Genomic DNA, 15,846 nt, shown 5'->3' on the forward strand with positions numbered 1-15,846 from the left:
CTGTATATAGCCTCCACACTGACTCTGTACCGGTGCCCCCTGTATATAACCTCCACACTGACTCGGTACCGGTACCCCCTGTATATAGCCTCCACACTGACTCTGTACCGGTACCCCCTGTATATAGCCTCCACACTGACTCTGTACCGGTACCCCCTGTATATAGCCTCCACACTGACTCGGTACCGGTGCCCCTGTATATAGCCTCCACACTGACTCGGTACTGGTGCCCCCTGTATATAACCTCCACACTGACTCGGTACTGGTGCCCCCTGTATATAGCCTCCACATTGACTCGGTACCGGTGCCCCTGTATATAGCCTCCACATTGACTCTGTACCGGTACCCCCTGTATATAGCCTCCACACTGACTCGGTACTGGTGCCCCCTGTATATAACCTCCAAACTGACTCGGTACTGGTGCCCCCTGTATATAATCTCCACATTGACTCTGTACCGGTACCCCCTGTATATAGCCTCCACACTGACTCGGTACCGGTGCCCCTGTATATAGCCTCCACATTGACCCTGTACCGGTACCCCCTGTATATAGCCTCCACACTGACTCGGTACTGGTGCCCCCTGTATATAACCTCCACACTGACTCTGTACCAGTACCCCCTGTATATAGCCTCCACACTGACTCTGTACCGGTACCCCCTGTATATAGCCTCCACACTGACTCTGTACCGGTACCCCCTGTATATAGCCTCCACACTGACTCGGTACCGGTACCCACTGTATATAGCCTCCACACTGACTCCGTACCGGTGCCCCCTGCATATAGCCTCCACACTGACTCAGTACCGGTACCCCCTGTATATAGCCTCCACACTGACTTGGTACCGGTACCCCCTGTATATAGCCTCCACACTGACTCGGTACCGGTGCCCCCTGTATATAGCCTCCACATTGACTCTGTACCGGTACCCCCTGTATATAGCCTCCACACTGACTCGGTGCCGGTGCCCCCTGTATATAGCCTCCACACTGACTCTGTACCAGTACCCCCCCTGTATATAGCCTCCACACTGACTCTGTACCAGTACCCCCTGTATATAGCCTCCACACTGACTCTGTACCAGTACCCCCCCCCTGTATATAGCCTCCACACTGACTCGGTACCAGTACCCCCTGTATATATCCTCCACACTGACTCTGTACCAGTACCCCCTGTATATAGCCTCCACACTGACTCTGTACCAGTACCCCCTGTATATAGCCTCCACACTGACTCGGTACCAGTACCCCCTGTATATAGCCTCCACACTGACTCTGTACCAGTACCCCCTGTATATAGCCTCCACACTGACTCGGTACCGGTGCCCCCTGTATATAACCTCCACACTGACTCTGTACCGGTACCCCCTGTATATAGCCTCCACACTGACTCCGTACCGGTACCCCCTGTATATAGCCTCCACACTGACTCTGTACTGGTACCCCTGTATATAACCTCCACACTGACTCCGTACCCCCTGTAAATAGCCTCCACACTGACTCTGTACTGGTACCCCCTGTATATAGCCTCCACACTGACTCTGTACCAGTACTCCCTGTATATAGCCTCCACACTGACTCTGTACCGGTGCCCCCTGTATATAACCTCCACACTGACTCTGTACCGGTGCCCCCTGTATATAACCTCCACACTGACTCTGTACCGGTGCCCCCTGTATATAACCTCCACACTGACTCTGTACCGGTGCCCCCTGTATATAACCTCCACACGACTCTGTACCGGTGCCCCCTGTATATAGCCTCCACACTGACTCTGTACCGGTGCCCCCTGTATGAAGCCTCGTTATTGTTATTCTTATTGTGTTACTTTTTATTATTACTTTTTATTTTTGTCTACTTGGTAAATATGTTCTTCTTCTTGAACTGCACTGTTGGTTAAGGGCTTGTAAGTAAGCGAATACACTTGTTGTATTCGGTGCATGTGAGAAATAAAGTTTGATTTGAACCAGCTTGTAGATTAGGATGTTTAATCCTTATGATGACGACCTCTCCCCTCCTACCTGACGAACCTTGTGTCTCCTCCCTACTCTCTGAAGGCGAGGTGAGCTGTGAGCCCCCCAACAGCCGACTAGACCGTTTCACAGGAACTCTGACTTACGCCGGTCAGAAATACTCTCTGGACAATGACAAGATCCTGCTGAGGGGCTGCACCCTCAGGAACACAGAGTGGTGTTTTGGACTGGTGCTGTTCGGAGGTGAGAGGGTAAAGGTCAGGACTGGTGTAGTTCAGAGGTGAGAGGGTAAAGGTCAGGACTGGTGCCCTTCAGAGGTGAGAGGGTAAAGGTCAGGACTGGTGCCCTTCAGAGCTGAGAGGGTAAAGTTCAGGACCGGTGCCCTTCAGGGGTGAGAGGGTAGAGGTCAGGACTGATGCTCTTCAGAGGTATGAGGGTAGAGGTCGGGACTGATGCTCTTCAGAGGTATGAGGCTAGAGGTCAGGACTGGTGCTGTTCGGAGGTGAGAGGGTAAAGGTCAGGACTGGTGCCGTAGAGGGTAGAGGTCAGGACTGTTGCCATTCAGAGGTGAGAGGGTAGAGGTCGGGTCTGATGCTCTTCAGAGGTATGAGGCTAGAGGTCAGGACTGGTGCTGTTCGCAGGTGAGAGAGTAAAGGTCAGGACTGGTATTGTTCGCAGGTGAGAGAGTAAAGGTCAGGACTGTTGCTGTTTAGAGGTGAGAGGGTAGAGGTCAGGACTGGTGCTGTTCGGAGGTGAGAGAGTAAAGGTCAGGACTGTTGCTGTTCAGAGGTGAGATTTGAGAAGTTAGAGATGAGAGGTCAGGACTGGTGCTGTTCGGAGGTGAGAGAGTAAAGGTCAGGACTGTTGCTGTTCAGAGGTGAGATTTGAGAAGTTAGAGATGAGAGGTCAGAACTGGTGCTGTTCGGCGGTAAGCGGTCAAAGGTTAGAGGTCAGGATGGTGCTGGTTCACAGGTCAGTTAGACTCAGCACGCCCTCTGCTGGCCAGTATAGATAATAAACCTCAACTGCGAATACCTAACCAAAGATCTGACCAAATATAAATATTTAATCTTCATGATTAGAAACTCTTCAAAAGGAAAGGAAATGAGGAAATGGGAATTATCTCTAAATTGTCACATGTAGCCCCTTAAATACAAACCCTGTGATCCTTTTGTGGTCCAGGTCCAGAGACTAAGCTGATGCAGAACTGTGGGAAGACCACTTTCAAGAGGACCAGCATCGACCGCCTGATGAACGTGCTCGTCCTCTGTGTGAGTCCAGCAGTAACATGTCCTGTACTTACAGCTCCATGTACTCACCATGTACTCACCATGTACTCACCATGTACTCACCATGTACTCACCATGTACTCACTCACCATGTACTCACCATGTACTCACCATGTACTCACCGTGTACTCACCGTGTACTCACCATGTACTCACCATGTACTCACCATGTACTCACTCACCATGTACTCACCATGTACTCACTCACATGTACTCACCATGTACTCACCATGTACTCACTCACATGTACTCACCATGTACTCACCATGTACTCACCATGTACTCACCATGTACTCACTCACATGTACATTTACATTTACATTTAAGTCATTTAGCAGACGCTCTTATCCAGAGCGACTTACAAATTGGTGCAGAGCAGCGAACAGTTTTGACTGGGCTGAGCGGGAACTGTACTTCCTCAGTGGTAGGGAGGCGAGCAGGCCAGAGGTGGATGAACGCAGTGCCCTTGTTTGGGTGTAGGGCCTGATCAGAGCCTGGAGGTACTGAGGTGCCGTTCCCCTCACAGCTCCGTAGGCAAGCACCATGGTCTTGTAGCGGATGCGAGCTTCAACTGGAAGCCAGTGGAGAGAGCGGAGGAGCGGGGTGACGTGAGAGAACTTGGGAAGGTTGAACACCAGACGGGCTGCGGCGTTCTGGATGAGTTGTAGGGGTTTAATGGCACAGGCAGGGAGCCCAGCCAACAGCGAGTTGCAGTAATCCAGACGGGAGATGACAAGTGCCTGGATTAGGACCTGCGCCGCTTCCTGTGTGAGGCAGGGTCGTACTCTGCGGATGTTGTAGAGCATGAACCTACAGGAACGGGCCACCGCCTTGATGTTAGTTGAGAACGACAGGGTGTTGTCCAGGATCACGCCAAGGTTCTTAGCGCTCTGGGAGGAGGACACAATGGAGTTGTCAACCGTGATGGCGAGATCATGGAACGGGCAGTCCTTCCCCGGGAGGAAGAGCAGCTCCATCTTGCCGAGGTTCAGCTTGAGGTGGTGATCCGTCATCCACACTGATATGTCTGCCAGACATGCAGAGATGCGATTCGCCACCTGGTCATCAGAAGGGGGAAAGTACTCACCATGTACTCACCATGTACTCACCATGTACTCACTCACATGTACTCACCATGTACTCACCATGTACTCACCATGTACTCACCATGTACTCACCATGTACTCACTCACATGTACTCACCATGTACTCACCGTGTACTCACCATGTACTCACCATGTACTCACTCACATGTACTCACCATGTACTCACTCACATGTACTCACCATGTACTCACTCACATGTACTCACTCACATGTACTCACCATGTACTCACTCACATGTACTCACTCACATGTACTCACCATGTACTCACCATGTACTCACCATGTACTCACTCACATGTACTCACATGTACTCACCATGTACTCACCATGTACTCACCATGTACTCACCATGTACTCACTCAAACATCTCATATGATTTAGCTTATACAGTACCAGTTTTCCATGTTTATGTCAAACATGTCACATGTTTATGTCTCTGTACCCATCTGTTGACCTATGTACCCTCTCTGCCAATAGATCTTTGGCTTCCTGGCATTCATGTGCACCATCCTGGCCATTGGCAACAGGATCTGGGAGCAGCTCTGGGGGTCAGAGTTCACTGCCTTCATGCCCAGACAGGGGGGAGTTGATACCCCCTTCTCCGGCTTCCTCACTTTCTGGTCCTACGTCATAATCCTCAACACCGTCGTACCCATCTCCCTCTACATCAGGTCTGTCTGTCTCCCTGTTCATCAGGTCTGTCTGTCTCCCTGTTCATCAGGTCTGTCTGTCTCCCTCTACATCAGGTCTGTCTGTCTCCCTCTACATCAGGTCTGTCTGTCTGTCTCCCTGTTCATCAGGTCTGTCTGTCTCCCTGTTCATCAGGTCTGTCTGTCTCCCTCTACATCAGGTCTGTCTGTCTCCTTGTTCATCAGGTCTGTCTGTCTCCCAGTTCATCAGGTCTGTCTGTCTGTCTCCCTGTTCATCATGTCTGTCTGTCTCCCTGTTCATCAGGTCTGTCTGTCTGTCTGTCTGTCTGTCTGTCTGTCTGTCTGTCTGTCTGTCTGTCTGTCTCCTGTTCATCAGTTCTGTCTGTCTCCCTGTTCATCAGGTCTGTCTGTCTCCCTGTTCATCAGGTCTGTCTGTCTCCCTGTTCATCAGGTCTGTCTGTCTCCCTGTTCATCATGTATGTCTGTCTCCCTGTTCATCAGGTCTGTCTGTCTCCCTGTTCATCAGTTCTGTCTGTCTCCCTGTTCATCAGGTCTGTCTGTCTCCCTGTTCATCAGGTCTGTCTGTCTCCCTGTTCATCAGGTCCCTGTCTGTCTGTCTGTTCATCATGTCTGTCTGTCTGCCTGTTCATCAGGTCTGTCTGTCTCCCTGTTCATCAGGTCTGTCTGTCTCCCTGTTCATCAGGTCTGTCTGTCTCCCTGTTCATCAGGTCTGTCTGTCTGTCTGTCTCCCTGTTCATCATGTCTGTCTGTCTCCCTCTACATCAGGTCTGTCTGTCTCCCTGTTCATCAGGTTTGTCTGTCTGTCTGTCTGTCTGTCTGTCTGTCTGTCTGTCTGTCTGTCTGTCTGTTCATCATGTCTGTCTGTCGGTCTGTCTGTTAATCAGGTCTGTCTGTCTGTCTGTCTGTCTGTTCATCAGGTCTGTCTGTCTGTTCATCAGGTCTGTCTGTCTGTGTGTTCATCAGGTCTGTCTGTCTGTGTGTTCATCAGGTCTGTCTGTCTGTCTGTGTGTTCATCAGGTCTGTCTGTCTCCCTGTTCATCATGTCTGTCTGTCTCCTTGTTCATCATGTCTGTCTGTCTGTCTGTCTGTTAATCAGGTCTCTGCCTGTCTGTCTGTCTGTCTGTCTGTCTGTCTGTCTGTCTGTCTGTCTGTCTGTCTGTCTGTCTGTGTGTTCATCAGGTCTGTCTGTCTGTTCATCAGGTCTGTCTGTCTGTTCATCAGGTCTGTCTGTCTGTCTGTCTGTCTGTCTGTCTGTCTGTCTGTCTGTCTGTTCATCAGGTCTGTCTGTCTGTCTGTCTGTTCATCAGGTCTGTCTGTCTGTCTGTCTGTCTGTCTGTCTGTCTGTCTGTCTGTCTGTCTGTCTGTCTGTTCATCAGGTCTGTCTGTCTGTCTGTCTGTCTGTCTGTCTGTCTGTTCATCAGGTCTGTCTGTCTGTCTGTCTGTCTGTCTGTCTGTCTGTCTGTCTGTCTGTCTGTCTGTTTGTCTGTTCATCAGGTCTGTCTGTCTGTCTGTCTGTTCATCAGGTCTGTCTGTCTGTCTGTCTGTCTGTCTGTCTGCCTGTCTGTCTGTCTGTCTGTCTGTCTGTCTGTTCATCAGGTCTGTCTGTCTATCTGTCTGTCTGTCTGTCTGTTCATCAGGTCTGTCTGTCTGTCTGTCTGTCTGTCTGTCTGTCTGTCTGTCTGTCTGTCTGTCTGTCTGTCTGTCTGTCTGTCTGTCTGTCTGTCTGTTCATCAGGTGTGTGTGTGTGTGTGTGTGTGTGTGTGTGTGTGTGTGTGTGTGTGTGTGTGTGTGTGTGTGTGTGTGTGTGTGTGTGTGTGTGTGTGTGTGTGTGTGTGTTGCAGTGTGGAGGTCATCCGTCTGGGGAACAGTTTCTACATCGACTGGGACAGGAAGATGTACCATGCCAGTAGTGACACCCCGGCCAAGGCCCGGACCACCACGCTGAACGAGGAGCTGGGTCAGATCAAATACATCTTCTCGGACAAGACCGGAACACTCACTCAGAACATTATGACATTCAACAAGTGTTCTATCAACGGGAGGAGCTACGGTGAGGATCAGATGGTAACTAGGAAGAGCTACGGTGAGGTTCAGATGGTAACTAGGAAGAGCTACGGTGAGGTTCAGATGGTAGCTAGGAAGAGCTACGGTGAGGTTCAGATGGTAACTAGGAAGAGCTACGGTGAGGTTCAGATGGTAACTAGGAAGAGCTACGGTGAGGTTCAGATGGTAACTAGGAAGAGCTACGGTGAGGTTCAGATGGTAACTAGGAAGAGCTACGGTGAGGTTCAGATGGTACATAGGAAGATCTACGGTGAGGTTCAGATGGTACATAGGAAGAGCTACGGTGAGGTTCAGATGGTACATAGGAAGATCTACGGTGAGGTTCAGATGGTACATAGGAAGATCTACGGTGAGGTTCAGATGGTAACTAGGAAGAGCTACGGTGAGGTTCAGATGGTAACTAGGAAGAGCTACGGTGAGGTTCAGATGGTACATAGGAAGAGCTACGGTGAGGTTCAGATGGTACATAGGAAGAGCTACGGTGAGGTTCAGATGGTAACTAGGAAGAGCTACGGTGAGGTTCAGATGGTACATAGGAGAAGCTACGGTGAGGTTCAGATGGAACTAGGAAGAACTACGGTGAGGTTCAGATGGTAACTAGGAAGAGCTACGGTGAGGTTCAGATGGTAACTAGGAAGAGCTACGGTGAGGTTCAGATGGTAACTAGGAAGAGCTACAGTGAGGTTCAGATGGTAACTAGGAAGAGCTACGGTGAGGTTCAGATGGTAACTAGGAAGAGCTACGGTGAGGTTCAGATGGTAACTAGGAAGATCTACGGTGAGGTTCAGATGGTACATAGGAAGATCTACGGTGAGGTTCAGATGGTACATAGGAGAAGCTACGGTGAGGTTCAGATGGTAACTAGGAGAAGCTACGGTGAGGTTCAGATGGTAACTAGGAGAAGCTACGGTGAGGTTCAGATGGTACAAAGGCAGGAAAGAAAGTGTTTATGGGCGAACTCAGAAACATACACACATGCATGTCACACACACACACACACAGAAGAACCATCAATGACCCAAGTCCAGCTCTGTTAATCCCTACCATTGTGACAATGAGTCGTCATAATGCTGCATCAAATGTACATGATCCCAGGGGCGTTGACAGACACAATGTAAGTAACTTAATTTACATCCCCCTAACTTCCCTGAATACCTCTGTTGATCCTACAGCTGTTGTAAGCAGTAATCATGAGCCCATGAACCAGAGTTACACTGTTAGCACTGAGGCAGTGTGTACTTGTAGGAAACCCACTTTGTGCAGCTCCCCCTGTGCTATCAGCTCCAATATAAATAACATGAGCAAGTCTACATCTGATAAGTTTCCAAGTAAAGAATTAAAAACAATCAAGCAACCCAGAAAAGTGATTAAAAAAGTAGCCCATATTAACATCTGCAGCCTAAGAAACAAGGTCCATGAAGTCAATAACTTGCTTGTAACAGATGACATTCATATTCTGACTGATCTCTGGAAACTCACTTAGATAATACCTTTGATGATACAGTGGTAGCAATACATGGTTATAGCATCTACCGAAAAGACAGAAATGCCAACAGGGGAGGTGTTGCGGTTTATATAAACCACCACTTTCCTGTAAAGCTTAGAGAAGATCTCATGTTAAATACTGTTGAAGTAATATGGCTACAGGTTAATCTGCCTCACCTAAAGCCCATTCTTGTGGGAAGCTGCTATAGACCACCAAGTGCTAACATACTGTTGAAGTAATATGGCTACAGGTTCATCTGCCTCACCTAAAGCCCATTCTGGTGGGAAACTGCTATAGACCACCAAGTGCTAACATACTGTTGAAGTAATATGGCTACAGGTTCATCTGCCTCACCTAAAGCCCATTCTGGTGGGAAACTGCTATAGACCACCAATTGCTAACAGTCAGTATCTGAATAATATGTGTGAAAAGCTTGATAATGTATGTGATGTTAACAGAGAAGTATATTTTCAGGGTGATTTTAAATATTGACTGGCTCTCATCAAGCTTTCCACTCAAGAAAAAATGTCAAACTGTAACCAGAGCCTGCAACCTGGTTCAGGTTATCAGTCAACCTACTGTACCAGAGTAGTTACATACAGCACAGGAATGAAATCATCAACATGTATTAATCACATCTTTACTAATGCTGCAGAAATGTGCTCTAAAGCAGGATACAAATCCATAGGATGTAGTGATCACAATATAGTATCCATATCTATGAAAACCAAAGTTCCAAAGGCTGGGCCTAATATAGTGTAGAAGAGGTCATGGGGCCTAATACAGTGTAGAAGAGGTCATGGGGCCTAATATAGTGTAGAAGAGGTCATGGGGCCTAATATAGTGTAGAAGAGGTCATGGGGCCTAATATAGTGTAGAAGAGGTCATAGGGCCTAATATAGTGTAGAAGAGGTCATGGGGCCTAATATAGTGTAGAAGAGGTCATGGGGCCTAATATAGTGTAGAAGAGGTCATGGGACCTAATATAGTGTAGAAGAGGTCATGGGGCCTAATATAGTGTAGAAGAGGTCATGGGGCCTAATACAGTGTAGAAGAGGTCATGGGGCCTAATACAGTGTAGAAGAGGTCATGGGGCCTAATACAGTGTAGAAGAGGTCATGGGGCCTAATACAGTGTAGAAGAGGTCATGGGGCCTAATATAGTGTAGAAGAGGTCATGGGGCCTAATATAGTGTAGAAGAGGTCATGGGGCCTAATATAGTGTAGAAGAGGTCATGGGGCCTAATATAGTGTAGAAGAGGTCATGGGGCCTAATATAGTGTAGAAGAGGTCATAATATAGTGTAGAAGAGGTCATGGGGCCTAATACAGTGTAGAAGAGGTCATGGGGCCTAATATAGTGTAGAAGAGGTCATGGGGCCTAATACAGTGTAGAAGAGGTCATGGGGCCTAATATAGTGTAGAAGAGGTCATGGGGCCTAATATAGTGTAGAAGAGGTCATGGGGCCTAATATAGTGTAGAAGAGGTCATGGGGCCTAATATAGTGTAGAAGAGGTCATGGGGCCTAATATAGTGTAGAAGAGGTCATGGGGCCTAATATAGTGTAGAAGAGGTCATGGGGCCTAATATAGTGTAGAAGAGGTCATGGGGCCTAATATAGTGTAGAAGAGGTCATGGGGCCTAATATAGTGTAGAAGAGGTCATGGGGCCTAATATAGTGTAGAAGAGGTCATGGGGCCTAATATAGTGTAGAAGAGGTCATGGGGCCTAATACAGTGTAGAAGAGGTCATGGGGCCTAATACAGTGTAGAAGAGGTCATGGGGCCTAATATAGTGTAGAAGAGGTCATGGGGCCTAATATAGTGTAGAAGAGGTCATGGGGCCTAATATAGTGTAGAAGAGGTCATGGGGCCTAATATAGTGTAGAAGAGGTCATGGGGCCTAATATAGTGTAGAAGAGGTCATGGGGCCTAATATAGTGTAGAAGAGGTCATGGGGCCTAATATAGTGTAGAAGAGGTCATGGGGCCTAATATAGTGTAGAAGAGGTCATGGGGCCTAATATAGTGTAGAAGAGATCATGGGGCCTAATATAGTGTAGAAGAGGTCATACAATAAGTTTTGTAGAAATTCATATGTTGTTGATGTAAAGAATATGTGTTGGTCCGTGGTGTGTAAAGAGGAGTAAACAGACACTGCTGGTCCGTGGTGTGTAAAGAGGAGTAAACAGACACTGCACTTTTATGCAATTGCTTATTCCAGTTACTAATAAGCATGAACCCATTAACTTCTCCGGGATCGGTATCCCTTCCACGGGACTTTAAGCTTTGTATTTGGGACAAATCATTCACTACACCCCTAAACCTCAACTAAAGCTCGTAATGAATCGTGTGGAAATGGAGCAAGTTGAGGTGACTAAACTGCTTGGAGTTACCCTGGATTGTAAACTGTCATGGTCGAAACATATTGATATAACAGTATAATAAAGCACTGCTCTACCTTCTTAACAACACTATCAACAAGGCAGGTCCTACAGGCCCTAGTTTCTACCTTCTTAACAACACTATCAACAAGGCAGGTCCTACAGGCCCTAGTTTCTACCTTCTTAACAACACTATCAACAAGGCAGGTCCTACAGGCCCTAGTTTCTACCTTCTTAACAACACTATCAACAAGGCAGGTCCTACAGGCCCTAGCTTCTACCTTCTTAACAACACTATCAACAAGGCAGGTCCTACAAGCCCTAGTTTCTACCTTCTTAACAACACTATCAACAAGGCAGGTCCTACAGGCCCTAGTTTCTACCTTCTTAATCAACAAGGCAGGTCCTACAGGCCCTAGTTTCTACCTTCTTAACAACACTATCAACAAGGCAGGTCCTACAGGCCCTAGTTTCTACCTTCTTAATCAACAAGGCAGGTCCTACAGGCCCTAGTTTCTACCTTCTTAACAACACTATCAACAAGGCAGGTCCTACAGGCCCTAGTTTCTACCTTCTTAACAACACTATCAACAAGGCAGGTCCTACAGGCCCTAGTTTCTACCTTCTTAACAACACTATCAACAAGGCAGGTCCTACAGGCCCTAGCTTCTACCTTCTTAACAACACTATCAACAAGGCAGGTCCTACAGGCCCTAGTTTCTACCTTCTTAACAACACTATCAACAGGGCAGGTCCTACAAGCCCTAGTTTCTACCTTCTTAACAACACTATCAACAAGGCAGGTTCTACAGGCCCTAGTTTCTACCTTCTTAACAACACTATCAACAAGGCAGGTCCTACAGGCCCTAGTTTCTACCTTCTTAACAACACTATCAACAAGGCAGGTCCTACAGGCCCTAGTTTCTACCTTCTTAACAACACTATCAACAAGGCAGGTCCTACAGGCTCTAGTTTTGTCACACCTGGTCTATTGTTCAGTAGTCTGGTCAGGTGCCACAAAGAGGGACTTAGGAAAATTGCAGTTGGCTCAGAACAGAGCAGCACGGCTGGCACTTAAAAGTACACGGAGAGCTAACATTAATGACATGCACGTCAATCTCTCATGGCTCAAAGTGGAAGAGAGATTGACTTCCTCATTACTTGTTTTTGAAAGAGGTGTTGACAAGCTGAATATACCGAGCTTTCTGTTTCAAATACTAGCATACGGACACCGATGCATACCCCACAAGACATGCCACCAGAAGTCTCTTCACAGTCCCCAAGTCCAGAACAGACAGCGAGGACTGTGAAGAGACACACACACAGGCACAGACACATGCATACACACACATGATAACATACGTACTATACACACACACACGTACACATGGATTTTGTGTTGTGAATTCTTTAATGAATGTATTGTAATGTTTTTCAAATTTTTGCCAGACCCCAGGAAGCTTAGCTGTTGCCTTGGCAGCAGCTAATGGTGATCTGTAATAAATACATTAACTCATCCGATATCCATCTTCTTTTCCAGGGGAAGTATTTGGCTACACTGGCCAGAGACAGGAGATCAACGAGGTGAGTATTAGATTCATGAGTACTTACTGCTAGTATGTACTGGCCAGAGACAGGAGATCAACGAGGTGAGTATTAGATTCATGAGTACTTACTGCTAGTATACACTGGCCAGAGACAGGAGATCAACGAGGTGAGTATTAGATTCATGAGTACTTACTGCTAGTATGTACTGGCCAGAGACAGGAGATCAACGAGGTGAGTATTAGATTCATGAGTACTTACTGCTAGTATGTACTGGCCAGAGACAGGAGATCAACGAGGTGAGTATTAGATTCATGAGTACTTACTGCTAGTATACACTGGCCAGAGACAGGAGATCAACGAGGTGAGTATTAGATTCATGAGTACTTACTGCTAGTATGTACTGGCCAGAGACAGGAGATCAACGAGGTGAGTATTAGATTCATGAGTACATACTGCTAGTACTTACTGCTAGTATGTACTGCTAGTATACACTGGCCAGAGACAGGAGATCAACGAGGTGAGTATTAGATTCATGAGTACTTACTGCTAGTATGTACTGGCCAGAGACAGGAGATCAACGAGGTGAGTATTAGATTCATGAGTACATACTGCTAGTACTTACTGCTAGTATGTACTGCTAGTACTTACTGCTAGTATACACTGGCCAGAGACAGGAGATCAACGAGGTGAGTATTTATTTCATGAGTACTTACTGCTAGTACTTACTGCTAGTACTTACTGCTCGTACTTACTGCTAGTACTTACTGCTAGTATGTACTGCTAGTATGTACTGCTAGTACTTACTGCTAGTATACACTGGCCAGAGACAGGAGATCAACGAGGTGAGTATTAGATTCATGAGTACTTACTGCTCGTACTTACTGCTAGAACTTACTGCTAGTATGTACTGCTAGTACTTACTGCTAGTATGTACTGCTAGTACTTACTGCTAGTATGTACTGCTAGTACTTACTGCTAGTACTTACTGCTAGTACTTACTGCTAGTATGTACTGCTAGTATGTACTGCTAGTACTTACTGCTAGTATGTACTGCTAGTACTTACTGCTAGTACTTACTGCTATTACTTACTGCTAGTACATACTGCTAGTACTTACTGCTAGTACTTACTGTAAGTACTTACTGCTAGTACTTACTGCTAGTATGTACTGCTGGTACTTACTGCTAGTACTTACTGCTAGTATGTACTGCTGGTACTTACTGCTAGTACTTACTGCTAGTATGTAGTGCTAGTATGTACTGCTAGTACTTACTGCTAGTACTTACTGCTAGTACTTACTGCTAGTATGTACTGCTAGTACTTACTGCTAGTACTTACTGCTAGTATGTACTGCTAGTACCTAATGCTAGTACTTACTGCTAGTATGTACTGCTAGTACCTAATGCTAGTACTTACTGCTAGTATGTACTGCTAGTATGTACTGCTAGTATGTACTGCTAGTACTTACTGCTAGTACTTACTGCTAGTATGTACTGCTAGTATGTACTGCTAGTACTTACTGCTAGTATGTACTGCTAGTACTTACTGCTAGTACTTACTGCTAGTACTTACTGCTAGTACTTACTGCTAGTATGTACTGCTGGTACTTACTGCTAGTACTTACTGCTAGTATGTACTGCTGGTACTTACTGCTAGTACTTACTGCTAGTATGTACTGCTAGTATGTACTGCTAGTACTTACTGCTAGTACTTACTGCTAGTACTTACTGCTAGTATGTACTGCTAGTACTTACTGCTAGTACTTACTGCTAGTATGTACTGCTAGTACCTAATGCTAGTACTTACTGCTAGTATGTACTGCTAGTACCTAATGCTAGTACTTACTGCTAGTATGTACTGCTAGTACTTACTGCTAGTACTTACTGCTAGTATGTACTGCTAGTATGTACTGCTAGTACTTACTGCTAGTACTTAATGCTAATATGTACTGCTAGTACTTACTGCTAGTCAAGAACATGAGTAGCACAAGGCTTTCTCTCTCTCTACCCCCATTCTCCCCCAGCACGCAGAAACAGTGGACTGGTCGTTCAACCCTTTGGCTGATCATCACTTCTCCTTCCATGACCACTCCCTGGTGGAGGCTTTGAAGCTGGAGAGTCCTGAGATCCAGTCCTTCTTCAGACTATTGGCCCTCTGTCACACCGTTATGGCTGAGGAGAAGATAGAGGGTGAGGAGCGAGAGAGAGGGAGAGAGGGAGAGAGGGAGAGGGAGCGAGAGTTTGTGATAGTGGGAAGCATGTTGTTTGTTAATGAAACAATTTTCAGATGTTGACATTGTGTGTGTCTGAAAGGGAAGACTGTGTGTTTATCCATGTTCATGTATGTATGCAACATAAGGAGTGGGAGGGTAAGAGGGTAAGAGGGTAAGAGGGAGAGAGGGAGAGAGGGAGAGAGAGAGAGAGAGAGAGGGAGAGAGAGAGAGAGAGAGAGAGGGAGAGAGAGAGGGAGAGAGGGAGAGAGGGAGCGAGAGTTAGTGATAGTGGGAAGTATGTTGTTTGTTAATGAAACAATTTTCAGATGTTGACATTGTGTGTGTCTGAAAGGGAAGACTGTGTGTTTATCCATGTTCATGTATGTATGCAACATAAGGAGTGGGAGGGGGAGAGGGAGAGGGAGAGAGAGAGGCTTTTTCTTAATTGGATCTAAGATGGCGCTGACAGACATGGCAGCTCTGCTTCTAGCTTCTAAGCAATTTGGCAGTATTTAGTTTTTTTGTGTGTTATTTCTTATATTACCCAGAAAGCCTTTTGTTTTATTACAGCCAGAAATAACTTTTGGATATCAGAGCAGCGTTAACTCTCCAGCATTACGACCAGAAATACGATTTTCCCGAATTGGATCCTTTCCTCCAAGAAAATTGGAGGAAACGAAATTGGTGGAAACGCTACCGAAATTCTATCAACACATTGCCTGTAGTATTCGCGCTACAAGAACTATTGACCATTGTTACTCTCCCTTCTGGGATGGCTACCAGGCCCTCCCATGCCCTCCCTTCAGCAAATCAAATTACAACTCCATTCTGCTCCTCCCTTCCTATAGGCAGAAACTCAAACAGGAAGTACCCATGTTAAAGGTCTATTCAATGCTGGTCTGACCAATCAGAATTCATGCTACAAGATTGTTTTGATCAGATGTAATGGGACATGTTCCGGGTTGCCTCTGAGAATAACATTGACATATACACGGACACAGTGACTGTGTTCATCAGGAAGTGGATAGGGAATGTTCTTCCCACTGTGTCTATTAAAAGCAAAAAACGTGGATAGATGTCAGCATTCGTGCCAAACTGAAAGCACGACCCACTGCATT

At 46.6% G+C, this 15,846-nt stretch overlaps 1 protein-coding gene across 1 annotated transcript in view; it reads left to right on the forward strand.

Moving 5' to 3' along the window:
- Positions 1-15,846, forward strand: part of LOC115124456 (probable phospholipid-transporting ATPase IM) — a 131,863-nt gene that overhangs the window by 62,588 nt on the left and 53,429 nt on the right. The window contains exons 10-15 of the mRNA XM_065011370.1: positions 2,058-2,216; positions 3,156-3,244; positions 4,845-5,038; positions 6,880-7,088; positions 12,510-12,553; positions 14,540-14,705. Coding sequence (XP_064867442.1) covers positions 2,058-2,216; positions 3,156-3,244; positions 4,845-5,038; positions 6,880-7,088; positions 12,510-12,553; positions 14,540-14,705 — 861 coding nt within the window. The remainder of the gene's footprint in view (positions 1-2,057; positions 2,217-3,155; positions 3,245-4,844; positions 5,039-6,879; positions 7,089-12,509; positions 12,554-14,539; positions 14,706-15,846) is intronic.

Source organism: Oncorhynchus nerka, linkage group LG27, assembly GCF_034236695.1.
Source record: "Oncorhynchus nerka isolate Pitt River linkage group LG27, Oner_Uvic_2.0, whole genome shotgun sequence".
Lineage (NCBI taxonomy): Eukaryota > Metazoa > Chordata > Actinopteri > Salmoniformes > Salmonidae > Oncorhynchus > Oncorhynchus nerka.